Source organism: Podarcis tiliguerta (genome assembly GCF_965153285.1).
Source record: "Podarcis tiliguerta genome assembly, chromosome: 1".
NCBI classification, from domain to species: Eukaryota; Metazoa; Chordata; class Lepidosauria; order Squamata; family Lacertidae; genus Podarcis; species Podarcis tiliguerta.
The window spans coordinates 92,295,601-92,322,190 of record NC_139534.1 but is presented as its reverse complement, the minus strand read 5'-3'; the positions used below and the strand labels follow the sequence as shown (position 1 = coordinate 92,322,190).

The following is a 26,590-nucleotide window of genomic DNA, read 5'->3' as shown; positions in this document are numbered from 1 at the left end:
TGGCCGGCCGGGGAAGGCTCGGCGTGGGAGCAGGTGGACAGGGAGCGAGCGCCATTCTCCTGGGCAGGTGGGACGAGGCCAGCGGCAGGCGCGCCCCTTTGGCTCCACTTCCCCTCATGCCACCCCCCCCATCTACATTTACAGCTCCGCCCTGCGGGCTCCAAAGCAAGCAAGCCCCACCCCGCGCCTTCCACGGGTCTCGCTCCCAAGCCGACCCAGGTAAGGACTGCAGCCCTCAGGAGCCCCGTCCGAAGGGAGGGGAGGGCGTGCACGTGACCGCGCGTCGGCCCGCGCCTTGGAAGCTCTACGTGACGCGAGCGGACGGTCTGTGTCCGCCTGGCAGCAGCACGTGTCTGTCTTGCCTCTGCAGCGGGAGGTGCGCGCGCGCGGGGCTGGGGGGCACCTGGGGCCCAGACCCGCCAGGTAGGCGTGAGGTAAAGCTGCGGGTCGGGGGTGGCGGGCAGCGGAAGGCTCTCCTTCGCGGGCGCCCACCTTCCCTCGTGCCTCCCTTGCCACTTCCAGGCGGCGGGGGGAATGGGAAGAGCCACCGACCATAAACATCCGGAGGGCGGGCGGGACAAAGCCCCGGATTGGCTCCAGGAGAGTGGAAAGGGCGAGCGAGTCGGTCAGAGTTTAGCGCCCGCGTGGCGGATTCATTCCCTCCCACCCCAGGTTTGTTGGTGCGGGAAGTTGCGGTGCAAGTCTCCCTCCCGCTCAATTGAGAGCGAGAAGGGCGGTTTGGATGTCTGGAGGGACACCTGAGCAGCACAGGCTGTGGGGCAGGAGCAGGGCTGATTCGACGCAACGGAAGCCTCCTTGAGGTATTTGGATGAGGCGCGGGTGTAAAAAGAATGGCAGCAAACCGAAGAGGAGCGAAGCGAGCAGCTTCCTTTGGTAGCTTTCCGTGTCCAGCTGAGTTATTCGCCTGCTGGACGCTGGAAATGCAGCCCCCCCCCCCCCGCGCGCGCAAGAACCGCTGTCTCGTGCGCAAGTCCGTCTGTTTTCTTGGCGGCGGAACTCCCTCCTAGAAAAGGGTAGCTTTTGCAAAGGCAATGCGGTTAGGTCGCGTGATGCACCAACACGGTACCTTTCTTATGGAGAGAAGATCAACATCAGAGTTGGCCCCTTCTTGATTTGTTCACCTCACATAAACAATTTATGTAGCCAATGGGGAAGGATGTTTGACTGCGTGTTGCTTTACTTTACTTTCCCCTTCTGATGCACTAAATATGAACTTTGTGAAATTCAGGACAAAGAGTGTGTTGGGGTGGGGGTTTGTGCCTTTGGGTATTGTGCACTGATTTACGGCATGAATTCTTCTTTAAAGTTTTGCTTTTTGAAATGCGGTTGATATGTGCTTGTTGGTGATGGGAACTGTTTAATGGGTTTTTTGGAATTGTTCTGATAACTCTGTGTTTGTGTGTTTGAAAGCTTCTTCGTGCTGCAGTGGCACAAAGAAAAGAATGAGCAAGGCCTTTAGGTGATGTAGCTCTGGTACCTCGCCTTACGAATGCTTCGGGTTACGCTCTCCGCTAACCAGGAAGTAGATGCCCCTTGTTGCGAACCTTGCCACGGGGTACTAGTAGTTTCCGGTTACAAACGGACCTCCGGAACAGATTAAGTTCATAACCGGAGGTACCACTGTACTCTACTGGTGTTGGGTTAAAAGTGTAATTGTGTTTTACTATCTGTTTTTGATGGTGTGTGTTTTAATGCCTTTTTAAAATTTGTCTGCTATTTTTCTACAGGGAAGCTGTTATTCTGTAGTTGGTTTGTACATCTAGGGGCAAATATCTTCACCTTCCTTTACCTGGCTGTTGGTGAGAAGGACAAAGGCCAGAGATGTGTGTGAGAGCTAGAAGCTAGAATCAGGCTGAGAGACAGAGCCATGCCTGATTTCTGCTGGAATCTAAGGCTGTGAGTATGGGAGAAGCAAGATCTTCTTGGGATGTTAATACTGTAAGCCCCTTCATTGTAGGCTCAGGTGGTATATAAGTGTAAATAAATGATATATCATAAAGACACCACAGTCTCTGCTGTCCCTCATTCTGCAGAATCAATCTCTGGGTAAGTGCCTGCAACCTCCGGAATCTCTCACCGCTTGGAGATTGGGGTGGTGTGCAACAATGTTATCTGTTCTGACCACCCAATCTTCTAACACCTGGGCCTTGTTTACACATCATATTAAACCTAGGTTAAACTAAACTATGGTTAAATGTGTATGGGTTGGGGCATGCTGCTGAAATCACATGTGCTTTCCTTCTCCACTTATGTTCTTATTTCAAGTCTACTTTTTCTCTGCAAATATTTATTGTGTATTTTGTTGTTTCTTAACAAGGTGGCCATGAGGGAAAGGCTGTCAGAACTCTTGCAACTTCGGAGTTGATATGATAATTTACAACACTGTACATGATGAAGAAGCAACCAATGGCCTTTGGGAATGAGGATGGTGGAAAGGCGTTGGGTAAAGTGCCTGCTCTTTACGTTCTCATGAAACAGCCGCAGATCACTGGAAAAGCTGACCAAGGACACTTCGTTTCAAATCAAGAGGACAATGGCCTTGCAGCACCAGTAAAATCGAAAGTGAAGACCTGCCTTCCAGCAGATTGCACCTCAGGAAGCATTACTGTTACCTTGGACAACAACAATATGTGGAATGAGTTCTACTATCGCGGCACAGAAATGATTCTGACTAAGCAGGGAAGGCGGATGTTTCCATACTGTCGATACTGGATAACAGGCTTAGACTCCAAGCTGAAGTATATCTTGGTCATGGATATTTCTCCAGTTGACAACTTACGCTATAAATGGAATGGCCATAGTTGGGAGCCCAGTGGGAAAGCAGAACCCCATGTGCTGGGAAGAGTATTCATTCACCCCGAATCACCTTCTACTGGCCGTTACTGGATGCACCAACCAGTCTCCTTCTACAAACTCAAACTTACTAACAATACCTTGGACCAGGAAGGGCATATCATTCTGCACTCTATGCACCGCTATCTACCTCGGCTACACTTGGTGCTTGCTGACAGAGTCACAGAGGTTATTCAGCTAAATGGTCCTGATGTCCATACCTTCATTTTCCCACAGACAGAGTTCTTTGCTGTGACTGCCTATCAAAACATACAAATGACACAACTGAAAATAGACTACAACCCATTTCTCAAAGGGTTCAAGAAAGCTGGTCTGAGCAGCAGACCTGAACATAAGGCAATGCAAAATGATTGCCCAGAGCAGAAAAGACGTAGAGTTTCTAACTTTACAAGCAGTTACAGGTGTCTCACTGAAGGTGATGTTTTGGATCCAAAGCAAAGAGACCTAGATGCTTCATGTAATGCTTGGAAGATGTATAAAACTTCTTTGGAGAAAGAAACATTTACTCCAGACACAAAATGTGATGCGTCTGAATGGTACAGTTACATATCTATCATTATTGGGGATGAGTGATTCCCATCAACTGGTAATTGGAGGCTTACTGCCTGTGATGGTGGACGTAGAACACAGCGATCATTGCTGGTAGCCATTGATAAACTTGTCCTCTATGTATTTGTCTAATCCTCTTAAAGCCATGCAAGTTGGTGGCCATTGCTACACTTCATGGTAACAAATTTCATAGTTTAACTATGTGCTGTGTCCTAAATGGTTTGGGGCCATTCTATATTCAGTTTCATTGGATAGCCCCAAACCATGCAAAATTTTATAGGCTTTTATCTTGTGTGTGTGTGTGTGTGTGTGTCCCCTACGTTTTCCCTACACTTAAACACCCAAAATGTTGTAACCATTCCAGCCCCATGTTGGTAATCTTTGCTGCTCTTAGTGTTGTGGGAACTGTATGTAGAATACATAATTTTTATGGCGATCCCAAGGAAAGCTGTGGCATGTGGTAGGCAGTTCAAAATGGTTGATAGAAGATGTCACATGATGCCGTTTGATGGATGGGTGAAATTTATTAGAAATGGCTTGGTTGGGTATTTTGGAGATGTGTTTTGGGCCATATTAAGCCTGCAGATGAGATCTTCCCCACCAGTGAGTGCCCTGGCCTCCCTGCACCGCTTTCTGACTCACTTAGTGCTAAGTGTGCTTATGTCATTCCTTTGATGCTATTTGTATCTGTTATCACTGCCGATAGCATGCAGAATTGGAGTCAGTTCCCAGCTGACTGTTGGGCGCTTCGGAACCCAGTGTAAGTGATTTTGACAGGTGGGCAGGATGACCCACCTATCAATCATGTGGCATCATACAAGTGTCCTGAGATTGACAGGTAGGTTGTCCTGCCCATATGTCAAAATTGATCCACAGGGTGTGGCCAGGTCAAAATCTGACCTGTGGGATCAAAAAAGTTCCCCATCTCTGATTTAAATAAATACAGTGGTACCTCGGGTTAAGAACTTAATTTGTTCCGGAGGTCTGTTCTTAAACTGAAACTGTTCTTAACCTGAGGTACCACTTTAGCTAATGGGGCCTCCGGCTGCCGCTGCACCGCCACCGCACGATTTCTGTTCTCATCCTGAAGCAAAGTTCTTAACCCGAGGTAATATTTCTGGGTTAGTGGAGTCTGTAACCTGAAGCGTCTGTAACCTGAGGTACCACTGTAAATTCTAAACTAAAGCTGGCAGTCAGTCCCATTCTATGCATACTTATTTAAAAGTAATTATTTCCAGGTAGGTACATGAGGCCAAAATTCTATGCATGCTTAATTGGGAGAAGGTCTCATTGGAACTTACGGTACTTCCAAATCAACCAAAAGAAGATGGGAATACAGAAGGAAATAATTTTGTGACACTAAAATAAAACTTGGTTTGAGTTTATAGCATCCAGAGAGACTATAGCATCCAGAGAGCCAGTGTGGTGTAATGGTTAAGAGCGGTGGACTTGTAATCTGTTGAACTGGGTTCGTGTCCCCGCTCCTCCACATGCAGCTGCTGGGTGACCTTGGGCTAGTCACATTTCTATGAAGTCTCTCAGCCTCGCTCATCTCACAGAGTGTTTGTTGTGGGGGAGGAGGGGAAAAGGAGATTGTTAGCCGCTTTGAGACTCCTTAGGATAGTGATAAAGCAGGATATCAAATCCAAACTCTTCATCCAGCAAATGTATTGCTTTAGAAAATATATATGGTATCACAGATAACCTGAATGATGTATGTATTGATTGATGGATAAAGGAAGGCTGATTTACTTTCACACTAGTAATGGAAGCTGCTAAAGCTATATATAAACTGCACAGCCATTAGGGTTTTGCATTACTTAGCAATAACAGATACATAATTTTTATACAAATGCATGATAAACTGGACAAAATAAATTTATTAGGATATTATTTAATTTCTGCAATTACATTGATCTAGTTTTTGTTTTCCTTTCTCCAGTCCAACAGCTTGTGAAAGGGATTCCCGTGTGAAATCACAGCTGAACTCAAATGATGATATCCGTATATCCATTAAAGATAAGCCTGTAGATTACTATGTTTATGGGCCAAGGGTACATACAGAGAGGATACTCATGAACCGGGAAGGCACTGATAAAGCAACAGAAAAATATTTCTGTAGAGATAGAAACAAGATTTCAGAGACACAGTTGGAGAAAAACTGTGATGAAATAGGAAGAAGAGAAGTGGACCTTGAATCCCACAAGCAACCACAGAGCGTTGCCAAAGACAAAACTTTAAAATTGGGTAGTGGGACAGTGCCTGATGCCTCCTTAAAGTGCTGTGGTACCACCAAGAATATGACCATCTCTGTTCTTGAAGCTCTTTTGTCTTCTTATAAGACACAGAAGTCTTCTTTGAATAATCATTCAGTAAATTCTTTGCCTGTCTGTTTTGAAAATAACAAACTAGCTAGCCCGCTTAAAGTTGTGGAAGCAAAACATAAAGAACTTCATTTCAGAAGCAATAACACAGAGAAATGTTATTTGGGCAAAGATGCGCAATGGATAAATACTGAAACATACAGCAGCCATATGGTAACAAAAAAAGCAATGAGTTTCAACCTCTTGCCCCCTACGTCAACCAAATTTATTCATGGAAGAAAAGAGAAAAATGTAGTCAAGAAGGCTGTGTTGGGAAGGGGTCTTGATAAGAAAGCAGATTATGTGTTGTTTGGTCCACCTAAAAGAGGAAGACCACGTAAAGTGATTGAGACTGAACCATCCCTGAAATTCACAGCAAAGTCTGCTATGACAAGCAATGTGGGACCAGATTTTGCCAAGCCAGAGCTCGTGCTTGATTACGAGGATATAGATGGAGTCCTCTTTGCATCCTTTGCATCAAAGGTAAATCTTTCATTTAAATTTAATATTGTCTAGCATAGTTTATACTAGACAGATTGAAAGCTAAATGTGCATTTCTTTTTTTAATTGTGAAAATTGCAGGTTTGGGGTGGCGGGACCTCTATGCTTTGACGCTCACGCTCTTCAGTTTCAATAGCTCTGAATGTGAGTGTCTAGACCATGTTGGGTATCATCAGGAAAGGAATAAAAAATAAAATTGTCAGTGCCATAATCCTTTTCTATAAACCTGTGATGCAACCGTATTTGGAGAGTTCTGTGTACGGTTGTGTTCGCACCTCAAGAAGGATGCTACAGAGTTGGGAAAGGGCAACCAAAGTGGGGACTGTGGCAGCTCACTGATAAGTTACAACATTTGGGGCTTTTAGTCTAGTAAAAACATGGGTTAAGAAGGGATGTGATGGGTGTGTGTAAAAATTATAGTGTGGAGAAGTGGACAGGCAGACTTCTTTCTCCCTCTCAGAATACTTAGAACCCAGAGCAATCCAATGATGCTCAATGTGGGAAGATTCAAGGCAGACAAAAGGAAATACTTTTTCATTCAGTACATAGTAAAAACAATGGAATTTTCTGTTACAAGATGAAGTGATGGCTGTCAGTGTGGATGGCTTTAAAAGGGTGAATTTGTGGAGGAGAAGGCGATGTTAATGACTTATATATTAACTCCAATATCAGGGGAAGTGTGCATTTGGGCTTTTCATAGGCATCCAGCACACTAGACAAGATAGGCCGCTGGTCGAATCAGCAGGGTGTTCTTTTTATGTACTTGTGACCTTGCCTTTTGTATGTGATCATGCAGAATTTAAAATCCAGACCATTTTATTCAGCTCTAGTATGTATTAAATCTTGTTAAGATTAATTTGACTCTTGGTAGGGTGTCTAGGCCACTTTTGCTTAAGCATTTAACACTTATTGTAGTCCCTCTTTATGTACAGGAAGTTCTTGATAAACACAGACTTGATAAAATTGGGGGAAGAGAAGGACTACAGAATGGAGAAGCTTCCTTCCTGACTACATATGATTCAGGTACTCTTGACACTGATGGGGCCGCCTTAGTGCAGGAGAAATTAAGACTGCTAAGCAAACAGTAGGTTTTTTGTTTTTTTAAAGTGTATCACATTCTTACCATTTGTATGTTAGAATGTGATACACTTTTTTTGTATTTGTATGTGTCAATAATACTTTTTTGTTCTATGACAGACTCTCAAATAAACCTACAACTTCTGGAAACAAAGCTCTTAGAAGATTTGAAGTCGTTCAGGCACAGACAAGTGATACATCCTAGTCTTCAAGAAGGTATGTTATCAGCAATAGATTCCGCAGCTGCTGTGATAGTTATCTAGAGCAGCATCTAACAAAACAGTTCGGCTAGCACAGTTTTGGCCGTGCAACATAACTTCTCGTCCCTCTCCTCTCTTCATGCCACCCCAAACAAAATGTTCTGAAGGGTTGAGGGAGAACCATAACCGATTTCAGGGGAATACAGAGAGGGGAGAGGGGAGTTCCACTGTACAGCCAGAAGTGACTGAGCTGTACAGAACGGTTTAGTTTGATATCGCCCTTAGAACATAGTATTCAGATATTGTTTCTCATGTGTGTTCTCTGTGGTCTATTCAGCTAAACTTTGATGCATTGTACAGTGGTACCTTGGTTTAAGAACAGCTTAGTTTATGAACAACTTGGATTAAGAATGCTGCAAACCGGGAAGTGGTGTTTTGGTTTGTGAACTTTGCCTTGGAAGCAGAACATGACCCGCTTCCTGTTGAGTGTGTTCCATTTGTAAATTGAGCCCCCCACTGCTATGGGAAAGCATGTCTTGGTTTAAGAATGCTTTGGTTTAAGAACGGACTTCCAGAACGGATTAGGTTCGTAAACCAAGGTACCACTGTATTAATGAATGCTGCCCACATTCGTATTAGAGCCCTTCACCTGTGCTTGAGGGAGTTGGTGGCTTATAGATTCTCTCAGAGGTCGCCAACCTTTTTAAACTAGTAGCACATTTCGAATTTTGAGAGTGCTGGGGGCACCAGTCATGAAATGGCTGATGTGGGGAGCATGACACAACCCAAACTGGAGAGTACTGGCGCAGTGAAGCTCTTATAATAATTGCATTTCCATACTAGAAAAGGCTTTACCTGAATTTCTGCCCATCACAAGAACCATGTTTTTCTCAAATGCCAAGCCTAAATCAAAGCCTAGGCTGCTATCAGTGAACCCACTTACCCAAGAGTAAGCTCCAGTAAACACAGAAACTTACTTCTGAGTAGGCTTAAATACCATTGTGCTTTAAGTTAACTATTCAGCAAATTCTTAATGAATGTCAGGTTTTTAGTTCCTGTACAGCAGACCTCAACCTCTTTGTGAAGTTTTCACATTTGCCTTTTCGAGGAAGTAGGGATATTTAATGTCTACCCACTCTTATTTGCTGTAGTATTTGCAGAAAATAACTCCTAGGGTCTACAGAATCAGACAAACACCCTATAAGAAAGGTGCATCCTTGTTGCTAGGTTAAAACAAAAGACAAACTAAGGATATTTCATTAGAAAATAAGACGGGAGCAGGAAAACTACACTACAGTCATACCTTGGTTGTTGAACTTAATCTGTTCTAGGAGTCCGTTCGACTCCTGAAATGGTTCGAAAACCAAGGTGCGGCTTCCGATTGGCTGCAGGAGCTTCCTGCACTCAATTGGAAGCCGCGTTGGATGTTCGGCTTCCGAAAAATGTTCACAAACCGGAACACTCATTTCCGGGTTTGCGGCGTTCAGGAGCCAAAACGTCCGAGTACCAAGGTGTTCAAGTACCAAGGTACGACTGTGTATAGGAAGTGAAACAGCAACTCTTTAGGACCCATGGATTCCTGCTGCCTGGTGTCTAAACAACTCACTTATCAATCACAGCTCTGACTTGCTCCTTGGCCAAAAACACTGAGAGGTAGGAGGAGCCATGGTGACTCATTTCAAATGAATTACTTAGAAGAGTACACGTTTTGTTTTATACCTTTCTTTTTAAGAGGGCTAGAGACATTTACGAAAGCTCAGTTTGGGAGGCCTGCCCGCAAAGACTTTCATGTGTGCTAGTTTGGCAACCACTGGCCACCCTGCCTTTCTTCATGCTTTTAAAGATCTCTAACATGGGTATTCTTCTTCTAGTGGGGCTGAAGTTGGTTTCCGTGGACCCAACACTTAGCATTGACCTGAAATATTTGGGTGTGCAGCTTCCCCTGAGACCTTCAAAGGATTATGTATTTGGGGAAAACCAAGTGACAGATCTCAGTTGTCAAGGTAAATATAATGTATCTTTTTGAAATGTTAGAATGGTAAGCAGAGTCCATAAGACCCGGCTGCCCTTTGTTGGCCAGCCAGATATTATGAGAGTTTCACTTCACAAGTCATGGGGTTTCACTTCTGACCTTATGCTGCATCACAGAACGAGGTCAGGCACAACCCATGCTCTCCATCTGAGTTCCAGCCTGTGGGAATATTCTGGCCCTCTTCTCCAGCTTGGGACAGGGAGATGGCAGGATATGTTGTCCGCACAGTTGCATTTCAGAGAGTCTTGGAAGCAATGGAGAGGGCAGTCTGTGTCCCCCTTTCTAGTTCCTGCTGGAGAGGAAGACTGGAGCTTGAAACTTCATGGCAGACAGCAGTCTCAGCACTCCCAACTCCAGAAAGCAAGGCTGGGGCTTGTTGGTTTGCAAACTTTTTTAAAAAACCCATTCATTGTATTTTCTATGTACAACCATTGTCTTAGTAAATTACATTATCACCGCACGATGCAAACAGTATAGAACAAAGCTATAAATTATGTAAATTGTGCATTGTTAGGTCTGACTGTTCAGATGAGACTTTGTGGGGGGTACATACATTTTGCCACCATATTTTTGAGGTGTTTGGAGTGCTGTGGAGGTGGAACACCAAAACAACCCCCAGATTTCTTCCCAACCTTAAAGCTTGAGAGAGATCGTACTTGCAGCTGTACTGGGCTTCATACAGCCGTGTTCCGAAGTGCTAGGCAGCTGTAGGGAAACTCCTGTCTCCCCTTTCTCTAGATCCAAGTTTGGGAAGAAGGCTAAGGTTCATCTCTGGAGGAAAATGGAGTGCTCTCTATAGTATGTGCAACTGTAGAGCCCTCTGGGAATGAAGGACGTGACTGTTCTTATTTTAGTTATTATTTTCTAGAAGGAATTTTTGGTGAATTAACTTCGCTATTACTCTGGCCCTTGTCACTTGTTGAGTACCCCTTACAGCAAATGCATGTGATAATTAGTTTTTAGTTGAATATATATACCGTTGTTTATAGATAGGAATATTGTGCCTCGTTAATAAACTTGCTTTGCTACCTTCATTTCTAGATACCGCCCTTTCCTTCATTTCCAAGACTGGGAAAACCAATGATTTTAGAAAGATAAAAGGCTGGCAAGGAAGACTTAACAACACTTCTAAGCAGGAAGGTAGGGCATTGATTTTGTATATATTTTCCCTTCGTGATGCTGCAGAAAAGGAGATCTTTTGAGAATTTTTAGATAAACTTTTGTGAGTTTCCTTTTCTGCCGGAACTGGGATTGATGTATTTTCAGAGGTTGTGCTTGACTTCTTTCTCTATGTCATTTTCTGGATTAATTCAGGTAGCATTTTAGAGGACTCACTGAAGAACCGATCTGCCTTCTGCAGCGATAAACTGGACAAATATTTGGAAAGGGAAGGGAAGCTAATGGAAAGTGCGGGATTCTCTTCAAGCTTGTTTAGTTATCCCATGGATTGCCGGATTCCGTCCAAAGGTACCAGCTGTGCTCAAGCCCTCAATAAAGTTCCAGAGAAGAAACCCATCATTACTCCATCCAGCACTTATGCTTTCAAGCCTCTTTCTCTGCCTTCCGTTTTTAGAAGGAGAAGAAAAACTAAGAATAAACAAACAACTTTTCGAGGCAGGGTAAAATCTTCCAAAAAGTTTACAGTGCCTTTACCTGTTCTGGCAAAGCAGGAGCATGATTTCTCTGCCTTAGAGAACATCAATAGGTCTAGATCATATAGCCAAGTGGATGACGATGTTCATGTGCCAGAATTAGATGGAAACATACAGAGAAAGCAAATAACTGTGCGTCAAGCACAGCAGCCAAAACAGAGTAGCTGTCCACCACTGCATTTATCTCAGATGAAACTGATGGAGCTGGAGGATTGTGCTTTGAGGGATGGGAAGCCACAAACCTGTATTACTGAAGAATGGGCAGACCTTTCTCTGGATACTTTGATCGTCTCTCAGGTAAGCTTCAATAATCTTTACCATTTAGTCGTTGGTTAGATATGCATATGCTAGAAATGGACCCACGCACTCACAAGTCATTTTTCTTTTGCAATCCTTTTTTGACTATTTTGCAGGAGGTGGGGAAGGTATATGTCATTGGTTTTTGGAAAAAGCATGAAAAACAAAGAGAAATACATAACTCAGTATACATATCTGCTGCATAGTAAAGAAGTTACATTCAGAAATTACAAGGCAAAACATGTCCATTTTTATTTCACCACCATGTCCTTGCAGATCATCTGCAAAATTCAAATGGGCCATTAGGATTTCTTAATTCTGTTTCACATGCAATGTAACTGGCAGAGTAAGATTAGCGTAAGAAAAGAAAGGAACCTCTATTGTCTTCATGCATTAGAATTATTCATAAGTTCACGGTGTGTGACCTGTAACTTCTGGGATTTGTTTTCACATTTCTAAACCAATTTAGGCTTGTATTCAGGTGACGTCTGGCTCACAGTAGACCCATTGAAATATACGAACCTAAGTTAGTAATGTCCATGAATTTCAAAAGGTTTAGTCTGAGTAGGAGCAGGACCAAATATCACTATGTGCAATATATATATACAGAGAGTTGATACTCTGTGCTCAGATTCAGGTAAAATTGTGGTGACATTAATTCATTTATAAGCAGGTTCCGGTGGAGTTAATGGAATTGGAAGGTCGTGCATTGCAGAATGGGAAGCCACGGACTTGCATTACCAAAGAGCGAGCAGACCTATCTCTAGCATCTCTGCTTAGCCCTCAGGTAAGTTGAAATGGCCGCGTCCTTTGCCTTCCTTTGTAACTCTCACGGAGGAAAAGGCTGTCATTGCCTTCTCGCCATGATAGCTGTGCTTTGTCTCCACAGCTGTGGAGGCAGTACAGTGGATGCTTGGGTTGCGAACAATCTGTGCGGGAGGCACGTTCGCAACCCGCAGCGTTTGCAACCTGCAGTGCCGTGTCTGTGCACGCACGGGTTGCAATTTGGCATTTCTGCGCATGCGCAAAGCGTGATTTAGCGCTTCTACATATACATGGCCACCGAAACCCGAAAGTAACCCTTTCTGGTACTTCTGGGTTTCGGCGGATCCGTAACCCGAAAAAATGCAACCTGAAGCATCTGTAACCCGAGGCATGACTGTACAGTAATGCTTCTGAGCACCAGTTGCTGGAAACCACAGATGGGAAAGAATGCTCTTGTACTTGGCTCCTGCTTGCACATTTTTTCACGGGCATCTTGTTGGCCACTGTGAGAATAGGAAGCTGGACTAGATGGGCTGTTGGCCTGCTGCAGCACGCTCTTCTTATAATTACACTTTATTTGCGTTAATGTCCTATAAAAGACCATTGCTGGGGGGAGGTAGGATTCTAATGTTCCCATGCACAAGACAAATCCATTTTATTCAACAAAAAGTGTCTGGCGAGTCTCGCAAGACTTCTTTGCAATTCTGAACCAACAGTCTAGTGAATGACCCTTGTGGAACCCTAAGCAAGACTGCTGCTTGCAGAATGATGATCAAATTGGCTTGCTTTTAGCCTGCTTAGAAGAACTTCTGTGATCAGACTCTAAACAGTATTAAGAACAGAAGAAACAAATGAAAATTGCACAGAACAGTCCGCTTCCCCCCCCTGATAATCTTGAACATTAATGCTTCCATGTTCTGTGTTTTAAAAGGCTATTGGATGTTAGTTTTCACTTTCTGTTACACACGGGGTACAATCCTGTTTCCCTTCATCTTTTGTGCATTTTTATACCATCCAGTTGAGGACAAGGTATAAATTATGTATCATAAAGTGTTGTGTAATTGATCTTATACCTTACGTTTGTTCAAAATCTGTTGTTTGTAGGTTCTTGTAGGTTCTTGAGATACATATTTGTATATTCTTTCAGCCTTCACTCAAAAGCAAGCCTACCTGTAAGATAACCAGCAGCCAAGATCCAGCACACAGTGGCACCTGCCAGCTTGGGTGTGTCTGTGCTAGTTTAGCTTCTGGGATGTGCCAGCCTACACTTTCCTGCAAGACAGATTGCACATTTGATTGTCTGAAGAAAAGGGTGGCCCTGTTAAAGGGAGTTTCTGTGCACAAGAAAAGCTTGAAAAAATATTTATGTGAAATTATTGAATGCTGCAACGGAAAAAGGGATTGGAAACTGGAGCATGTTAATAAACAGATGAGAAGCAACGATGAATGTAAGTCTTACTAGAAAAGCGTTCAAAACATTTTCAAAACCTTTTTTTCTGAGAGTTTGCTGAATAAACATTCTGGACTATCCAGGTGTGTTAAATCTTCACTTACTGTTATCAAATATAAATGGAAACTGCAACAAAATGTTGCCATTGTTTCTCTGGTAAAACATCTTATTATTATTTCTTTTGACTCCCCTCCCCCTTTTATGTGCTTTTTTCGTCCCGTCACACCCTGTGTGTTTGTGTGCTTTGTTGCTGGTTGGGGTTTTTTTTACCAAATTTATGTGTGTATGGACTATCTTAGGTTGGGGATAAATAAGCTGCTTTTGGAGCACTCACACGTTCATTCTAAGCCATGGTTTGGTTTACCATGATGTGTGAACCAGGCTGGTGTGGTGACCTGACGTTATTTCAGTGATATGGTTCCATTTCTGTTTTACATGTGTGTTCAGAATATCCTTGCTAGGGGAGTCATGGATTTCTAAATGTCACTCGCTACGTCTTCTTTTTTTAGTCTTAGATGAGGGTGGAGGGACAGAGAAGGTGCCATGCCTGCCTTTTAAGTTTCTGTGATCAGCAGTGAATTAGAGGACTGTTCCTCCAACATCTGCCGTACTGGCACCCTTTAGTGCTGAACCCTTACACTCCTGGCTTCCTCCCATGGGTGAGCACCCAGTCATCCTACAAATTTCATCCACTCTGCCCTCCCATCCATCTCTGTGGCATGGATTTCCCCTACCTTTTCTCTTGCTCCGTTTAGGATGCTTTTCACCACTGAGGGTACTGCCGCTTATTGCATGTTTCAGTCTTTCCTCCCCTGTCTCCCACATGAAAGGATGCACGTACAATTGTCATGTTACTCTTTGCGATGGGCTTATCCATCCATATATATATATATATGCTGGACCTGCAACACAAGGGCCTATTTACAGTGCTATTTTTATGGGAAAAGAGGCGCCCGAACTCGCCATGAGCACCTCCCTTGTTCTCTTAGAATGGCAATGGTGCTGATGTAAGAATTACATCAGGGTGTCCTTTCTTAAAAAAAATAAAAATTCCAATACTGATTGTCTTGAACCTTTGGCTAGAATGTATTAGGCTTGATTTGGTTTTCCTGTCTTTTATGACTCCTACGCTGCATTCCTTTCCTATCTGACCCTGAAAGTGCCACAGATGGTCACTCAGGGTGTTTTGCTATGTCTGTTTTGAGTGAAATCCGGCATCTCCTTGAAAGTTTCCAAGGAACAGATAGGGACGGGAATGTCGACAACCCTGTTGAAGGCCTGGTTGCTAAGGAAACAGTGATAAAGTAGGAAATGGCCTGAGCAGTTAGAGGCATCCCAAGGTAATTGAGTGGGCGATGGAGCCATGCGTGTTTTACTTCTCATGACCTTGATGTATGTAGAAGGATGTTTTAAGATTGTTTTGATATTTTATTCTTCTTCGTGTGCTGTGCACATTCACAGTCCTTACGAAGCCTTTAAAACACCTTTCATTTTTTCCCTTCAGTTTTTTTGGCATCTGCATACTTCAGGGAACCCCTAAGCACACGGATCCCTCCCTTCCCTCATGGGCTACAAAACAAACACCACTCATGACTGAGGATGGGTAATGGAATGATTTCAAAAAGAATGCCACTTTCAGTGTCTCCTTTGTTGCGCTAAATTTCAAAGCTCTTGCTTTCCCCCACTTTGATATCAATTGGAGTCTTGTGATGTCACCTTCGCTCCTACTTGTTGCTCCTTTCCCCGCTTTTGCCTAGTTTATTATTTACTAGAGGTAAAATGAACAGCACAGGATTTGCTTCGGTTCTTCTCGCTGCTATTCCATTGATTAGAGCATTAAAGCTGCTTGTTATCTTTCCTTCAGCAGTCTGTAGTGCAGAGCCAGACCAAGCTGTTACGGATTTGCCATTGCGGGTGAAGGAAGAAGGGGACATGTTTATTCCTGACAAAAGTGCAACTGCTACAAAGACTGTTCCAGACGACGTGGATGCAGGGGGAGAATTATTAAGTGGGGAACCTTTATTGCATCCTGACATTCCATCAGACGCGATATTGGCAGACCATTCATATGTTTGCAGGAAGCCAAGTAAGACAGTTAAAGTGACTGTGAGCAGTGAGAAGCAGCATGGGAGGTACCTTGAAGGTATGTCAGATGAGGCTGAAGATGGTTTGCAAACTGACGTTCCTGTGTGTGATACATTGCAGAAAAGCCCCACACGTCAGGAAGAGGCTCCGCATATGAAATGTTCAAATGGGGAGCAAACACACACTGCCCAAATGCAAAGGCCCATGACTGATTCGGAAGGACCTAAGCAGACACAGCCAACGTTGTTTGGTAAACTGCAGCGGATTATAAGCATGAGCCATACCGAAAAGCAGCAGCAGAAAAGGGCCAAATTGCTTCAGAGTCGGCAGCAAAATCAACATGACTTTGAACTGCTAAGGAGGCACTGGAAAGAGAGGGGTGACTCCATGCAAATAGAAAATGTCAAGGAAACAGAGAGAGGAGAGCTTGAGATCTGCTGCACAAGGGACCAGAATTACACACCAGGAAAGAAGTGTGTGGATAGTGCCCAAGAATATCTTCCTAACAGTAGTGCTAATGTTCAGGAGAACTGTAATGTTTCTTGCTATAAAAAAGGTCTTTCTGGTTTACGGGGAGAGAATCAAGCTTTTAAGGATGACCTTGCTGAGCCCAACAGAACTTGGAGCAAATCATCCCAGAATCCAGTTGCTAAATGCTTAGGAAAAAATGCATCTAAAACCAACTATTGGAAAAATGGTCCTATGTCATTTGGTATCACCAAGGATGATATAGGAAATGGTGAAAAAACAGATGATTCTGCAGAGGAAGATATTGATGGGAGTTCTGACCACCAGACTGAAACACTGGTGAGCATCCCACACTGCTTTAATTTGTAAAACAGATCTGGCAGCAAAATGTTTTTACTATAACACAATTTATTTGCGAACCACTGTGACCAATTGAGATTACTGCCGTCACTTGCCTTGGATCTTTGGGTCCAAGGTGTGTGCGTAAAATTTCTACTGTTTGCCTTTCCTTAACTTCTCTTTATACTAATTTCTCCAGTTTTACCACCCAGACTTGCTTTCCTCACAGAATTTGAACTTCTTGCAAAAATTTTGTTGTTGAGAATTTAACTTCCTCTTTGGTTAAAAAGTGTGTAAATATTTTCATGACTCAGTCAGAAATTGGAGTGTATGGAGTCTTGACAAATGCCATAGATGAGTTTTGTTTTGTGGTATTAGGCTAACTACAGTAGTTCAGTTTCCAGAGCTGAAAAACGTTCCAAACTCCACTGTCCATCATGTTGTATCCCTCCAGGTAAAGAATACCAATTGGAAAGGAGAGTGCAGTTCTGTCAAGCTGGAAGAAAAAATACCACATTTGAAAACGGTGGAGGCCAAAGAGTCAGAAATCACAATATACAATACCAAATTAAAAGAAAATAAGTTGCCAGCACATCCATCAGATTTCCATTCTGAAAGTATCATATGTGAGAGTAGTGCTACTACTTCAGAGATGGTCAAAAAGTATGCCGAAATTGTAGAGCAATTATCCAGTGATTCTCCCATCTTCCATCCCGATGCTGTATCGTTAGACCACACCTATAGCATTACAGCGATGCACAACAAGGAGCATCATGTTAACTGTCCTGAAGAAGCTGCAGGTGATACTTCTCAATTGGTAAGACTCAATTTGTTACTTAATCTTCAGAACACCAAAGTTAAATAATTATACACCTTAACAAGTTTTTGCAACTTTACATTAAAACAATGGTCTTTATTACCATTCTTCAGTTATACCCTGAGTATTAATGTTTGAGCAATAGGCCAGTTTCCATGTCACAATATACCATAGCCAATGGTTTACCATGAACACACCTGCCTTTGCTGGTTGCCTCCTCTCTGCTAGCACAAGGAAGAAACACACCACATTCTGAGTTTGAAATGAAACATTACCTGACTGGAGCTTCTCTGCAGGACTGAGTTTAACTGCCTTTTTAATGTTCTGTTTCAGAATGGAAGGGACTCCAGTCAAGGTGACAAGAAAATGAATACTGAACCTGAAGAGTTTAAAAAGAAAAGTATTATTTCTCACCTGAAAACTACAGCAGCTCATGCCCTACTTCCCAGACAGTTGTAAGCAAGTTTTTTTTAAACAACAACAACAACAAAGACACACCAGCAAATGGATTTTTAGCATCGTGCTATTTTTTATTATGTCTAGCAGATATAGTTACTTTTAATGCAGACCAAGGCTCTGCTGTGTGGTTTATTTGGTTCACACAGTGAGACTTTGCAATGATGCATCACCCAGAAGCTCTTTATAAAATACAGTGGTACCTCGCAAGACGAAAGAGTTTTTCATTTTCTGAGTTGCTTCGCAAGACGGATTTCCCTATGGGCTTGCTTCGCAAGACGAAACTTCTTGCGCCTTTTTAAAAAACCCCGCCAATGCATTCCTATGGGAAACCGTCAATACACAGTGGTGCTTCGCAAGACGAAAAAACTCGCAGAATGAATTAATTTTAATTTTAATTAACTTAGCTCATAGCCTTTAGGACGGGACTGGGGAACCATTTCGGCTGGAAAGGTGGCCTGCCCTCTGAACCACTTTTCAAGGATACAATGTAGAACGTCAAGCTTTGCAACCACAGCTTAAATTCAGCCCTTTTTGGCCCCTCTACAGAGCCCTTCCTCTTCCAACCCAGAGTAATCAAGCAGATAGCTGAAGGGCTGGATTCACTGATTGAGAAAAGAAATCTAATGTCTCATAAGAAACTGCAACTACACAGCAGACTGGGCACCTTGATTTGTAATGTGGGAATTCCTTCCTGCTATGACTTTATACAAAGATGTACACACTTGTAGGCTAAATTTACTCCGTGGTAACTTGTCTTGATGGTAGACCACTTGCTTGGTATGAAAAAGATTCTTGCCATCTCCACTTAAAAGAATCAAGAGATCAGAAAACCTCAGCCTGGGACCAGTCCTGGGCTAGATGGGCAAATAGGCTGATGTACTGTTTCCTAATCACTAATGTTAGTACTCAAAGATTAAATTTTAAAAAATAACAAATATTATCAGCTTATTGGGGCTATATAGGACATCTTTAATTTGTATGTTAGTTCAAATTATATTTTTGAGAGTCCTAAGAGCCTAAGATGTGCTGTTTCAGGCAACCTTTGGTTCATTCATTTGTTTACTTCAAGAGACTGAGTAGCATGCAGAGCAGAGTGAGAAAGCAAGAAGGGCACAGCAGAAGGAGGGGACAGAGCAGGGACATTTCCTGTGTGACCAGAGCACAACTTCCTGATCCTTTTAGCACAAAGAAAGTTTTCTTGCAGTTTTGATTGAGGTTAAGCTATTATCTGAGCCAGAATGACTTGTGCAACTAAACACAACTTCTCTTTTTAAATCCTTCTAGGCATCTTGCTCATGACTCTTCAAATAAAGTGATGGCAACGTCCCCTAAAGTGAATATACATTTCTTTTCTACTGTTGTGTCTTTGCGGTGTGTGTATTCCAGCTGAAGTATACATTGACTGGTAGTGGGTTGTTTTTGTTTTTTAAATTACTTAAGGGCATTGTTTGCTTTATGCGCGTGCCATGAGACAGGATTGGTACTCAGGCTCTCTTCATTCTCCGCATTCCCCTTGGTGACCCAAGTGAGAATCCTAGCTGCTGCACAGTAGCCTGTGTGGCTCCTTTGTTTTCCAGTGTTGCACCTTCAAAACCAAACAGCTGTTTAGCTTATTCATGCATTCCCATCCAGCATCTGGCTAGCTTTGTGGAGACATGCAGAAGCCCAGGTTTGGGAGATAATATAAAATCCCAAGTATTTATACCAGTCACTGCATTTTTCCCCCTGTCTGGTGAAAGTGCTGTTTCTTGTCCACAGCCGCCTGGACTCTGGAAAAGAGAACCAAAGAATTGGACACGAAGCATGACTTCTTATCGGCCGAAACACACAGCAGATGAACAGCGTCGGCGTAAGGAAATGAAAGAACTCTTTGAAAAACTGCAGGGGGCCTTGGGATTGCAGAGCACTCCCAGCATTGCCAAGCGCATCCTCCTTGAGCAGGTACATGGTTCATCATTTAGCTCGATGTGGAAGGAAATGCCTCTTCATCAAGAGGAGAACTTGATTTTTAACAGCAGCAAGATGAAAAATCTTAAATTGAAAGATATAGAAAAGAGAGATACAATTTTTTTTTTTTATGGGGGTTTCTAATGTGCCACAGCAACTCAGCTCCATGTTGGACAAATGCATTTGGCTTAATCTTTTTTCTCTGAGTACATTAGCCAGTTAACTGTAGTGGCAAATTGCCAAGATAATTATTTCCACCAATAGCATTTTTTGCCCTGTCTCCTCTGTCCCCAGCTGAAACTTGCTATCCTAATATACACAAAGGCCCTAATTTTTTAATGCAGCTGATTCGCTAACATGTCTGCAAAGTTTCTGTCATTGCTTTGTTTTTAGGATGCTTTGAGAGTAGAGAAGAGAAGCTGTCCCCCCCCCCCCCCCCCGTATTGCTCTGGAATGTAAAAATGACCTCTTCGTCCCTTTCCAGGCCACTGAAAATATCCAGAGGCTAAGAGATCAGGCAGACCAATTGACAAGCCACAAGAAGTTCCTGTTGTGCAAGCGCAACACCCTGATTCGTAAAGTGTCTGCACTCTCAGGTGAGATGACTCCATGGACAGGTTTTCTTAAAAAAATAAACAAAACAAAACATGTAGATGAAGAAAGAAATTCCAGCATAGGAGAATACTAGGATGATTCAAAGTGGTTGGGATGAATTGTTCATGTAGGATTCGAAGGATTATACTTTCAAAGACGCAAATGGTATTAAAGATGTTCTGCTTGCTAACTATATCCTTGCGAGCCATGTGCGTTGTAAATGGTACTAATCTTGCACTATGAAATACTGTATTTTGAGCTAATGTGTGTTTTTGTTCCTTTGAATTGCAAAGTGAGGGATATCCAACTCTTTGTTTTCTCTGTAGGCAAGTCACAGGAAGCGATCTTGAAGAAGCTAGAATACATTTTTACAAAGCAGAAGGCACTAGAAAAGCAGGAGAACCAGAACCAGCAAGATATGGTGGAAATCATTAAAACAGCAAGAACTACTAGTTCCACAGTGGAAAATAGCCCCTTTTCTCTTTCTAGAGAGACAAAACCGGTAATCCTGTCCAACAGGCATACGAAACCATTAATATGTTCCAAGAACAGAAGCAGTGTCACAGGTAGGCTGCAGAAAGGAGGCGATTTTTATACAAAGTGAAACCAAAATCCCCAGGGCATTCTGGGAAGCATAGATCTGATGTGTACCTGAGTGTAGCAGCTCCTTCCCCCACACTAATAATAAACAGTCAAAGTCTAGTTTTGCTTGCAGAAGTGTGTGGAGCCATCCCATAAAAGGCAGCTTGGGGCCGCCATCACGTTGCCAGGCATACAGCATCCTACCCCAAGCCTTTCACTCAAAGGAAAGGCATAGAGCTACACACGGGAAACTAAGGAAGAACAGGCGGCTGGCTGTTCCTGGGGAGGTGCAGAAAGGCATCTCCTTAGAGTGAACAGCTTGGCTGGGAGAGAGACAGGAGGGGCAGAATTACCGTATTTTTCGCCCTATTGGACGCACCGGCCCATAGGACGCACCTAGTTTTCAGGGGGGGAAATCAAGGAAAAAAATATGATTTCCCCCCCGCAGCTCTGGGAGCAGCGGACAGGCTGCACGCAGCCTGTGCGCTACTCCAAGACCTTCTCCCTGCTTTTGCGGGAGGTGGCGGAATTCCCCCATCTCCTGCAAAAGCCCACAGGAGGGAGAAGGGACGGACTCCCTCCCTAGGAGGTGGGAATTCCCCCACCTCCTAGAAAAGCCAGCGGAAGCCGCGGAGCCCCTTTAAAGAGCGCACGGCTTTTGCCTGCTTTTGTGGGAGGTAGGGGAATTCCCCCATCTCCCGCAAAAGCCCACAGGATGGTTGGAGAGTAGCAGGATGGCGTCGCGCGCCTTCCTGCTGCCCCCCATCCTTTGGGGCTGGCGAGGGGGGAAGCGCTGCTTTCCCCCCCACCAGCCTCAATGCCGGGATGGAGAGTAGCAGGAAGGCGTTGCGCGCCTTCCTGCTGCCCCCCATCCTTTGGGGCTGGCGAGGGGGGAAGCGCTGCTTTCCCCCACGGCCAGCCTCAAAGAGCAGACTCTCCTGGCTTCAGCGGAAGCAACGCAAAGCCTCCGGAGCGCAGGCTTCGGAGGCTTCGCGTTGCTATCGCTGAAGCCAAGGAGCCTGCATTTGCCCCATAAGGCGCACATACATTTCCCCTTCATTTTTGGAGGGGGAAATGTGCGTCTTATAGGGCGAAAAATACGGTATACTGATTCCTATAAGGTGGCTCTGCACACTGCTCTTGTGGCTTGTGAATTGCCACTTGGAGGAAGAAGAAGAGTTTGGATTTGATATCCCGCTTTATCACTACTCTAAGGAGTCTCAAAGCAGCTAACAATCTCCTTTCCCTTCCTCCCCCACAACAAACACTCTGTGAGGTGAGTGGGGCTGAGAGACTTCAGAGAAGTGTGATTGGCCCAAGGTCACCCAGCAGCTGCATGTGGAGGAGCGGGGATGCGAACCCGGTTCACCAGGTTACAAGTCTACCGCTCTTAACCACTACACCACACTGGCTCTTAACCACTACACCACATTTGTGTTTTGGTTCATCATCATATAGGACACTTCTGTTCTTTTTTGCAGTTGATCTCTTATAGTTAGCATTTCTGTTTTTCAGATGGAATAAAAGCTTTTGGGCTTTTACTTTTCAAACAGCAGCCTCACATGCTATTTAACAAGCCCCTTTGAAACTGGGTGGATCTTTTTTGACAGATCCATGATACGTTCGGGGGGGGGGGAAGCTTGGGAATCTTACAAGTATCCCCCCAGGCTTTAGCAATGCCAAAAGTTGCTCTTTAAATCCCATTCCCTCTCTCACCAGTATTCTAACAGGCCTTTCTTTGTTTGGGCTTACTTACAGAAAATGAAGACTCCTTAATGATGCCAAGGATAGTAAATGTGATGTCACTGGCTACTGAAGAAAATACAAAGGAAATACAAATAGTAAATGTAGTGTCACTGGCTACTGAAGAAAATGCAAATTTACTCCTGGATTTAAATAAGAAACCTTATGTAACTCTGGATACAGATTCCCAGAAATGCTTACCTTCCACGCAGATAGTATTGCAGGAAACAACTGATTTTCAGTCCGAAGGAAATGCGGAACCATCTTCCAGAAAACAGAGGGATGCTACTGGAACAGCTCAAGTTTTTCTTAGGGAAAAAGAAAACTGTTTCCCACAAATAGTAAATGTATCCAGTATGAAGGGATCCCCAGAATTATTTGCAACTAAACTCTTCATTGAAGAGTTAAGTGGAAATCGGGTTAGGTTAAAAGATATATACAAGGGAGGTGAGGGACAAAAGTCAAAGGATTCTTCGTTTCAGAAGCTACAGATTAATGAACTCAAGGACTCCGGGGTAGAAATGGAACTGCAAAAAGTAGCCTCTGCAATACCTGAACCAGCACTGGATGCAAGTGACTTAATGGACCTAAAGAATGATGGCACTGATGAAACACTCACCTCACTTCTGAATGAAATTGTATCCCTCAATCAGCAGCTGAATGATGCGGCCCCAGACAGATCAAAACTTATCAACTCCCCAAACACTGAGTTTTCTCTGGAAGTTATGGGAAACTGCACGGTATCAGCTGCAGCAGCAGCAGAAGGCTTTCACTTGCAGTTTGGCAAATTGGGTGAGAGCTATAAGGACCTCTGTTTTGTGCAAGAGAGTAGTGGTTCTGGAACTCCACTCCTGCTTCAGTTGGAAGACGACGATCTCACTAATAGTGACAGGAACCTGAGAGATCCTTCATCTGAATCAGGTGTTTTCAATCTAATGCCGGACTCTGAAGTAAAGGACCCAAATTGTAACATTTCAACAACTAGTGGGAGAAGCTGGGGAAATGTGCCATGCATGGCAAAAACTACAAATGTGTCTCTTCCAGTTCTGCAGATGAAAACTGATATGGAACCCGGCCACCTTGACACACAGTGGAAGCCCATGCCCAAACTGGCACCCTTTGGACTAAAAAGTGCAAGCTTCCTATTAGATTCAGGAAGGCAAAACACCAGGATGATGCCTTTGTTGGCACCTGTTGGTGTAAACATGTCATCTGTTGATTTAAAAGCCACCCATTCAGCAGTCAAGGACAGGTCTATAAAGTAACACCTACATTAGCAACTCTACTTGCAAAATCAAAATAATACTGCAGCTTGCCCTGCATGCCCTATTTTCTCAGAAAACTTCAATACATACATGGATTGAAGGTCATATGGTCCACTTAGAATAGAGGGGTTTGTGTCTATTTTATGAAGCTAGGTGATCTTTGTGAATGGTCTGATTAAGGATACACTAAATTCCTAGTAAAAATCTTTGGGTGAGCCAAAATTAACTAATGATATAGCTCTATATCATTATAGAGCTATATAATTATAATTAGTTTTGTAAGAAATCAGAATGACTTTGTCACATGTTCTCTTCGGAAAGTGGGGGGGGAAATTAACCTTTAGTTATAAATTAAAAAATAAATAAAAATCAGTGGGAGTGTCATTTCCCAGCCCGCCCTCAGACTACAAATTTATATGTTCCTCTAAATTTTCATTTGCCAATCCTCCCTCTCTTCTATCATTTTTGAAATGTATGCAACCTAGAGAGAGGACTGACTATATCTATTCTTCCTAGACTTCTTCCACAGTTTACTCAAAAGAATGGTTATGCTCTAAAAAGAAGCATGTTTGTATGCATACATACGTCCTGTCATCTCACTATATAATTATTTATAAGACAAACTTAATTCTGTCAAGTGGGAATTGGGTCCCTATACTACTCCACATTGCCGTGGAGTATTTGCAGATTGTTATTACCTCAACTATATGAGCAGAGCTGATTGCCACCTTACCAATATGAGGGCCAGGGGGAGACATGTGCAATTGGCTCAACTCACAGGATTTAAGTATTCTCATGTATGGTGCAGTCACATGAAATAGCATGACATGTTTGGCATCTTCCACATGACTGTGGTTGTGTCTGAAGGAGGCCATATTTTTAGGTAACAATCAGTGTACTCTTTGTTCATTGCTTTTGGCTGGTTCCTCCTCCCTCTTGCCAAACTTCTGATACCAATTTAGTTGCAAAAATGCAAACTGTTTCGCGCTGCTGCAGGTAAATCAAACAGGTTTGATCAGGTTGTTCAACAATAATTGTTATTTGCAAGATGTTTCAAATTCATTTTGTAAGTGACAGCAAAGCATCTATAGAAACTCAGCTTTGTAATGTAAAGTAAAGGTATTTTGTAGTTTTATACAATTCATTCTTGTAGTTTTGCTAATGATTGAAACTTCAAGCCAGGAGGGAGTACTGAAGCAGAGTCAACAATTAGTACTTATTCTTCCAATCATAAAAATAAATGTGAATTCCTTTTGATAGCTTACTCTTGAATAGCAAATTCAAAACAAAGAATCTTCTGAAAGAACACCTACCTTGTTTCATGCTACAGTTCCAGTTACATTTTGCTTTCGTGCAATTAAGTTTAATGTAAGGGTCCTTCCCCTCAGAATCACATCCATCACACTACACATTTAGGGCAGCTTTTGTCTTATCTAGCAAATTCTCCTCTCTCAACTACTCTGCTTAATTTTGAATATAGCTATATAAAATGTTGGAGGTAAGATATGTATTACGTCGAAAGGTCATCTGTTCGAATCCGCACGATGGAGTGAGCGCCTGTTGCTCTATCTCAGCTTCTGCCAGCCTAGCAGTTCGAAAGCATGCCAGTGCAAGTAGATAAATAGGTACCACTGTGGTGGGAAGGTAAACGGCGTTTCTGTGTGCTCTGACTCCCGAAGTGGTGTTCTGTTGTGCCAGAAGCAGTTTAGTCATGCTGGCCACATTACCAGGAAAGCGGTCTATGGACAAATGCCAGCTTCCTTGGCCTGAAGCGAGATGGGCACTGCACCTTTGACTGGGCTTAACTGTCCAGGGGTCATTTACCTTTACCTTATTATGTAAATAGTTCAGTTCTGCTTGCATCAAACACTTGGGGGGGGCACCCATGTTTTTAGACCCATGGCCATTTTAGCAAGTGCTGTAGGAGCGCGCACACTGGTCACTTGAGAGACAGAGAAACCATGTGCATATCACATGCTTCACTTTTTAGAGGGATTTGGGTAAAAGATGGAACTAGTAGAATTTGTGCCTTATGAAGCTCAGAGCTGGAAAGAGCATCACTTGTCAGCCCTCCTTCAGCTCTTTGTACTTTGGATTGGAGAAAGAATTACCCTCACAATCTCATGATTAAGGGGCTGTGAGTTGGGGGGCACAGAAGCACCATGGGAAAGACCATTGTGCCCATAGGTGCCTCATTGCACAAAGGGCCCCTTCCACTAGCTATCTTCACTAGCAGGAATGACCAGAGAAACCCCCTTCTCTCTTGTCATTCCTGCTCTACAGGAGCCATTTCAAGCTTACCTTATTCTAAGCAGTTTATTGTTCATAGGAAGGTGGCTGTGATGAGCTGAGATTCTTATTCCTTCCATTATCTGTTAGCAATACAAGCAAAAGGAGCAAGAACTCTGCCAGTGCCTTCCCTCAGCTGAGGATGAGTGTTATGGTTTTCCCTTCCCATGAGCATGTGGGGGAAGCCACTGCTAGCCTCAAGCCTCAGCTGCCAGTCCAAATGTAAGGACACCTTGCAAAGA

At 43.4% G+C, this 26,590-nt stretch overlaps 1 protein-coding gene and 1 long non-coding RNA gene across 15 annotated transcripts; one reads left to right on the top strand and one right to left on the bottom strand.

Moving 5' to 3' along the window:
- On the top strand, window positions 1-25,316 carry LOC310681551 (MAX gene-associated protein-like). 14 transcript variants are annotated; one of them, XM_083449521.1, is made up of 19 exons: window positions 1-219; window positions 1,749-1,917; window positions 2,339-3,410; window positions 5,366-6,269; window positions 7,220-7,310; window positions 7,485-7,580; window positions 9,436-9,567; window positions 10,638-10,736; window positions 10,911-11,545; window positions 12,219-12,332; window positions 13,458-13,758; window positions 15,625-16,652; window positions 17,107-17,469; window positions 17,803-17,924; window positions 19,213-19,261; window positions 19,687-19,869; window positions 20,360-20,471; window positions 20,796-21,035; window positions 22,810-25,316. In XM_083449521.1, the coding sequence occupies exons 3-19, from the start codon at window positions 2,410-2,412 to the stop codon at window positions 24,057-24,059; spliced, it is 6,720 nt and encodes a 2,239-aa protein (XP_083305647.1). In that variant the 5' UTR covers window positions 1-219; window positions 1,749-1,917; window positions 2,339-2,409; the 3' UTR covers window positions 24,060-25,316. The 14 variants fall into 14 exon arrangements, with proteins under 14 accessions (XP_083305647.1, XP_083305641.1, XP_083305643.1 ...); XM_083449515.1 differs by having other exon boundaries at window positions 12,216-12,332; XM_083449517.1 differs by lacking the exon at window positions 1-219 and adding an exon at window positions 280-423 and having other exon boundaries at window positions 12,216-12,332.
- LOC310682491 lies at window positions 16,704-22,928 on the bottom strand. Its single transcript, XR_014513909.1, has 3 exons — window positions 22,808-22,928; window positions 17,745-17,848; window positions 16,704-17,148 (listed from the first exon to the last, which is right to left on the bottom strand). It is a non-coding gene; the product is annotated as an uncharacterized lncRNA (long non-coding RNA).
- Window positions 25,317-26,590: the final 1,274 nt, after the last annotated feature.